The 6,970-nt window shown below is 37.7% G+C and overlaps 3 protein-coding genes across 3 annotated transcripts; 1 reads left to right on the top strand and 2 right to left on the bottom strand.

The window, feature by feature from the left end:
• Nucleotides 1-701: 701 nt before the first annotated feature.
• Nucleotides 702-1,693, bottom strand: LOC106302908. The gene is made up of 2 exons (XM_013739307.1): nt 1,206-1,693; nt 702-1,134 (listed from the first exon to the last, which is right to left on the bottom strand). The coding sequence occupies exons 1-2, from the start codon at nt 1,691-1,693 to the stop codon at nt 702-704; spliced, it is 921 nt and encodes a 306-aa protein (XP_013594761.1).
• Nucleotides 1,694-3,832: 2,139 nt separating this feature from the next.
• Nucleotides 3,833-4,948, top strand: LOC106302909 (protein RKD3-like). The gene is made up of 4 exons (XM_013739308.1): nt 3,833-3,942; nt 4,052-4,209; nt 4,278-4,633; nt 4,721-4,948. Exons 1-4 carry the CDS (start codon nt 3,833-3,835, stop codon nt 4,946-4,948), a joined length of 852 nt encoding a protein of 283 aa, XP_013594762.1.
• Nucleotides 4,949-5,324: 376 nt separating this feature from the next.
• On the bottom strand, nt 5,325-6,020 carry LOC106302910. Its single transcript, XM_013739309.1, has 2 exons — nt 5,556-6,020; nt 5,325-5,474 (listed from the first exon to the last, which is right to left on the bottom strand). Exons 1-2 carry the CDS (start codon nt 6,018-6,020, stop codon nt 5,325-5,327), a joined length of 615 nt encoding a protein of 204 aa, XP_013594763.1.
• Nucleotides 6,021-6,970: the final 950 nt, after the last annotated feature.

A 6,970-nucleotide genomic window follows, 5' to 3' on the forward strand; every position in this document is an offset into this window, starting at 1 on the left:
CTAGTCTTCTCCATTTTCCGTGCCTTGACTAGATCTAGTCAAATTTATATTTTCTATGCATTGTTTTCCTACATTTCTATTTATTGTCTTTGACTACAAAACACTATAAATATGTAGTCCCTTTGATGAATAAAAGCAGTTCATTTTAGTTGTTTATTTTCGATTCTTCTTTTCTCTGAGTGAGAGAGAGAGTTCTTAGCTAGTTCATCGGTTTGAACCAGCTTGTTGATTTGGTGGTCAGCCAATCATCTTTTGTGTCGTTTGGTGGTTAGCCAACACACCTTCATCGTTTCTTAGGTGGTTAGCCTTAGATCGTGGTATATCAAGAGTCATTCCGCATCTCTTGACGATCCATTCATTCCATTCCAGTTCCAGAAGTGCCATCGCCTTCTCGGTTCATATCAAACACCCGGCCAAAGCCATCCTTCCCGTTTTGGGCGTATCACTAATGATGTTGCTTCTTAATTCGGGAATAAAATAAACATCTGTCATTATTCTTGATTCACCGTTCAAATCAACGAATGAGATCGTTCCTTTGCCTCTGATATCTATCCGAGAATCATCACCAAAACGTACTTTTCCCGTAACTGTATCGTCTAACTTAGAGAAATACCTCTTATCTCCCGTCATATGATTACTAGCACCATTATCGAGATACCATAAGTCTTCTTCGCCTGTGTTTGTCTCATACTTCTCTGGCATTATGTTCTTCTCTTTAAGAACACCACTTCATGCATCATGAGCTCATCAGCTTCTTGTGTTGATGTATTATCAGTCTCTTGCGCTTCTTGTAGTTTCAACAAGCGGTCCGGGCAATGCATCGCGAAGTGACCTATTTTATCGCAACGAAAACAAGTGATGCATGATGCATCTCTTCCTCCATCGCCTCTACCTCCATTATAGTCACCTCTTCCTCCATTATAACGTCCGCGACCCCTTCCTCTGTTGAAACGACCTCCTCTGCCTCTACCTCTGTATTGGTCGGCATTATAATCACGGTTAGCTTGCTCGTGCTGATATTGGTTTGTTTGATCTTGTTGATATCGATTTGCTTGTCCATCCACATACATCAACTTGCTTTGATCCTCATTAACCTCTTCTTCCTCGGCGACTCCTCGTATGCTTTTAAACGTCCTAGAATATCTTCAAAGCTAGTTATGTTAAGATCAAGGACTTGCTCGAGAGAAGCAACAATATGTATGTACTTCTTCTGTGGAAGACTCATGAGAAACTTTTTAACCAACTTAGCTTCTTCGATTGTTACACCCAATGCAGCTGATTTTGAAGCTAGCTCGGACAATTTGCCTCCAAAATCATCAATACTCTTTGAGTCTTTCATCTTTAACCGACCGAACTCGGTCATAAGTGTTTGTAGCCAAGCCTCTTTTACTCTTTCAGCCCCTACATGTCTCGTCTTGATTGCTTCCCACACCTTTTTCGCCGTCTCAAGTTCTCCAACTTGTAAGATAAGACTCTCGGGAATTGATTGGAACAACAGTCCTAGCGCCATGTCGTTCTTCTCACCATTCTTCGAATCAGCTTCGACAACTTCCCAAACTTTATGTATTCGTAGCGTAATCTTCATCCTCATAGACCATACTGTATAGTTTGTTGCGGTGAGCATAGGACACTTGATCGTTGAAAGTCCTCCACCATCTTTATCTCTTCGTGTCGTAGCAACAATATCACCCATGATTTTGTATGGATCTGATACCAAATATTGAAATCAGGTCTCAAGAACACACAAACACAAACTCTTAATAAGTATTCTCTCTTATTAATCTCTTAAAGAAACTACCACAAAACCTTAAGCTCTAAATCACAAACTCTAAAACTCACAAGTTATGCAACACTCTTGCATCTCCTTATATAACACTTAATTTATCCTAAACTCATTAGGATTAACTCAACTATATATTTCATATTCTCTTTAGATAAACACAACTCATTAGAGAATAGGAAACTTGTATCTCAAGTATCTTTCAAGCTTATCCAACAATGCATTTTATTGCTCTTTGGGGGTGAATGATTGGTAGTTGCTGTCCACAACCATATTTATTTCTATATCACCAAATTCAGAGCAATCAAGCTTTAAATTTTTTTGTTTGAAACCACAGTTCTTAAAATAACCTACAGCTGTACAAGTGCTCTGCATTGCCAAATATCCAAAACAATTTTTTAGTGCTTTCTATAAAATTCTACAACAATAAAATCTAAAACTACGACAAAAAGTTTACAGGTTTTTTTGTACAGCAAAAATTTTAAAATTACAGCCATTACCAATCGGAATCCTTGATCATTTTTATCCGCGACTATTTGATCAAATCCTTTTTTTTTTATCAGAAACCCAAGATGTGTCACAACGATCTACATAACGATTATGATTCAAATCACCGTCTTGTAAATCAAATTGATTCATAAGTATAAAACCTTAATTACCTCTAGTCCGGTTAACTTGGTATTCCAATTCGGAGGTAATTAATGTTTTATACTTATGGATCAATTTGATTTATAAAACGGTGATTTGAATCATAATCGTTACGTAGACCTTAAAACAGTACAACCCTTATGAACTTACTTGATAATCACAACTAGGCCTGGGCATAAAATCCGGAACCCGAAAACCGAACCGAACCGAACAGAAAAACCCGACCCGTTATCCGACCCGAATTGTAAAAATACCCGAACGGGTCTTGTAGGGTGGTACAAAAAATATCCAAACCCGAAGTGTTATTAACCGAACCCGAATGAGTAACCCGAAAAATCTGAAATTAATAGTCAATATAAATATTTTGAAATATATATAAGTATTTCAATTATTAAATTCAATATTTGTGGTAATATGATATATAATAATAAATATTAAAATTTTAACAAATGGTTTAAGTACCAATTAGTAATAAATAAGTATTTTATAATTTGCTCATTGAAATAAAAAGTCTACTCTCTATAAGGCAATGCATATTGTTTACAAGTGATGATTTTTTTGCTTGATTTAACATTTTATTGTTATTTTATCAATTTTATATGTGATAGATTGATTTTTATTTAATTTAGATACTTTTTTTTATGTTTTGGTTCAAAATTTTGTTTTTTACTTCGGTTATATCCGAACCGAATCGATATAACCCGAATCCGTACGATATATGATTACTTTATGCGTTTTAGGACGCAATACAATTTTGAACCGAATCCGAAGTGTTATTATCCGAACCCGACCCGTATTAATAAAATTTTAGTATGGGACCTAGGAGCGTAAACCCGAAAACCCGAAAACCCGAAAACCCGAAAACCTGAAAACCCGAAAACCCCGATCCAAACGCCAACAGGTACCCGAACGCCCAGGCCTAATCACAACGGAGCTGGCCCGTCATATACAAACTGATACGTTCTATATTCATGTATATGTCTAGTATAACGATTTTCAAGATTATTTTTGAAAAAATAAATAAAAAGATTTTGAAAAATGACAACAAGCAAGATATGATGAACTTGCATTGCATGTGATGGGATGGGGAAGCTAAGCCTATTGAATTAGGGCCGGTAATTAGTAGATATAAATATATAATTAGCATTACATAAATATTTTTCTCTATTAACCAAAACAATAAACTATAATCATTAACTTCTACAATAATATCTCTCTCTCGTAACTTACACAAGACATCTAATGATTTAGACGGCTCACCATCTCCGAGAAGTAAGCTAAAGCGTTTATACATATAAGCTAAAGCGTTTATACATTCCAAATAAATATATATACACACGTTTCGTTTTCTTCTTCTATCACTTGAAAAAATCGTTACTTTTTATCAACCCCATCTCACTCGAAATGACTGATCATAAACAACTACAGAACTGGTCACAGTTTGATGACTATGAATTCATTCAAGAAGAAAACTTGTTCTCATTATTCGATCACTCACTTTCCTTCGACTACAAGTAAGTTCATAAGGGTTGTACTGTTTTAACATAAGAAGGGGAAAGTAGTTTGTTTATATTAGCAATTGATCTAATATATATGATCTCTTGGTTGTTTGCGTTTGTGCAGTTCGTCCATTAACAACCCTTTAAGTGATATCCAAACCCAAACTTGGTTTTCTGTCCAAGACATCATTAATGTTGATCCTCTCTCTACTCGTTTCTCGGCTGGTGATCATACGTTTATGGCTTCAGATGATCTTGAAGCAATTTCTACCTTTTCTCAAGGTATAACATATGAATACATTCATATATTCATGCTTGAATTATGATACTAATCTTCTGACGTGTAGCAGATGTGTTTAGTGGATCGTGGAATGAAATTACTGGTAATTTCAATAATCATTTTGAACCAATTAGAGATGAAATATCAAGCATAGGGATTCCGAACATGGAGATGATATTGCATGAGAGTAACAACACAATGAAAGAGATAACATGCTATAAGAGGAGAGAGAGAACAGATGGAGTACTCGTCAAGAGCTTGTCAAGGGAAGAAATCAAGCCATACTTCTACATGCCGATAACTAAAGCAGCCAAAGAGCTTAACGTTGGATTAACCCTTTTGAAGAAAAAAAGTCGTGAGTTGGGTATTTCCCGTTGGCCTCACCGCAAGCTTATGAGCATTCAGGGCATCATTACTAACCTCCTGGTGAGTTCACACACATGTGTATATACATAGTTAATATGACTTTCTTATGGGGTCACACATATATAACGCGGTGATCTTTTATGAAAGGATCACTTAGGAAAGACGGAGGATGAAAGGATCAGGAGTAAGGTGACGAAAGCTCTGAAGATTTTGGAGAGGGAGAAGAAAATGATTGAGGAGGATCCTAATTTGGAATTTGGGGATGAGACTAAGAGGTTAAGACAGGCTTGCTTTAAAGCTAATTACAAACGAAGACGGCTTTTGTCTATTTCTAACACATCTTTTTTTTCGGAGAGCAAGAGCTTGCATGTCTAGATCAGAGACGTAGAGGAGAAAGAGGTCTAACAAACAATGACATGTACTAGTTTCTTTTGACGATGATCAATACTTCTCATGAAGGTGGTTTAGCTTGTATAACAGAGTTAATCCAGTTTATCCTGTTTTTTTTTCTACGGTTTTCTTGGTTTACAAAGCAAAAAAAAAAGCAAAAAGTATCCTAATGAAAACAAGCATTTTACTAAATGTTCTTTATTCTGATTTTTTTTTTTTTTTAACTCAAAGAACATGAGAACGTAGCTCAAGTTTGCAAATACAAGACCAGTAATACTGGCTAGAGAAATAAAATAAAAAACATAAGCATCAATGACAATCAAGGCCAAGGTTAACTCATCGTAAGGGAAGGATTTCAAAGTTAACCAATAACCTCAGTCTGGATGAGATCATGAAGCCACGCCGGTCCTCCCATCGCCAGGTACGAACGCAGTCCTCCATCTCGGAGAACACTTGTAGATATCTTTCTTGCCACCTTATTAGATTCTACTTCAAACTCGATCACAGCAAACTACAAGCAAACTGTCTCTATCTGTCGAAGTAAGCACCTATATCGTAGCCATCTAACGGGATTTTTTATTGCATCTATCACCTGTTGAGATTCAGTACCAATACTGGCCTCCTCCATTCGCAAATCCCGTAGACCTCTAAGTACCCACAATAAGCATTCCATTTCAGCCGCCAATTTGTCCGAGGTAGGTACAAGGGCATCTCTTACGTGCATACACACACCTCCTCTATGATTTCGTGTAATCCAAGCTGCTCCTATGAACTGTTTATCACTTCTCCAGCTAGCATGAAGGTTACATTTTATCATACCTTGTGTTAGTGGTATCCATTGCTTTGGTATGCCCATATCAGCCTGCAACTGCCCTCCTCTACTCTCCGCCTTGTTCAGTTCATTCCATAAAGATGCTTCTTCTAGCGTTCGCTGAACCAACAGGGATTGCGATTCTTGTGTCTCCGCATATAACAAGCTGTTCCTGTTCTTCCATATCGTCCAAAGGATCCAGGGGATTGCTTGACGTCGTTCCTGATCAAAGGTACTCGCTTCCATGAGGTATAAGTATGAGATTTGTAGAGTTTTCTTCTCTGGTTGTATGTGTGTGTGTATAAACTCCAATGGAGAAAGATGAGAGCTTGCTCAAGGTGATTTAGAAAGAGAGATTGATGAGAGTGTTTATGAGAGAATAAGAGACTTAGGAACAAAGATTTAAAGTCTGAGAGATTAGGAGAATAAGAGATTAGAGATTAGGGTTTTAGATTCAAGAACAAGTTTATCATTCATGAAGTGGAGAGGGGAAATCCCCCTTTCTCCCTTAAGGGTTTACAAAATCGCCACACACCTCCTTTTATAAGGTTTACAACTTTGCAATCTCATAAACCTAAATCTAATGGATAGAAATGCTTGAATAGAAATGGATGGACATGATGGAGTCTGGTGTCTTGCAACCTTGGTGATGGGCTCTCATTGGTTGCTTCTCCTTGGCTTCTTATTGGTTCGTTTGAATCTGGTCAAAGCTCTCCTTGCTGATTCCCCATTGGCTGTGCATAGGCTCCCATGTATCTGCCCACTTCTTTGGCTAGATACATGGTCCCCAACTTGTCTTTTACTTTACAGCTCATGACAGCTAGGACATAGCTCTCTTTCTTCAATTCCCCAACGGTCCTGAAGTGGATAAGGTCGCCTGATTGCTTCATAAGCCAGCTCCCTAACTTTGCACAGCCTTAGGTCGATTCCGGATGTTGTACGGCCGATGGTACGGACCACCTGTCCGTACCTCGCCCTATTTTCGCACTATCACCCAACTATCTCCAAATGGTGTCTAAGTCCCTCGTAGACTTGACCCTATCTTTGCACCAGCTTCATAGTATCTTAGACTTCTCTGAAGCCCTTCTATCACACTCCTGAAGCCTATCAGACAATCTCTGGAAGACTTGCCTTATTCTTGCACAAGACCCAAACTCAACTCAACTCCTCCTTTGGCTCCATTTCTTTCTTCAAGT

This window comes from Brassica oleracea, chromosome C7 (genome assembly GCF_000695525.1).
Source record: "Brassica oleracea var. oleracea cultivar TO1000 chromosome C7, BOL, whole genome shotgun sequence".
Taxonomy (NCBI): domain Eukaryota; kingdom Viridiplantae; phylum Streptophyta; class Magnoliopsida; order Brassicales; family Brassicaceae; genus Brassica; species Brassica oleracea.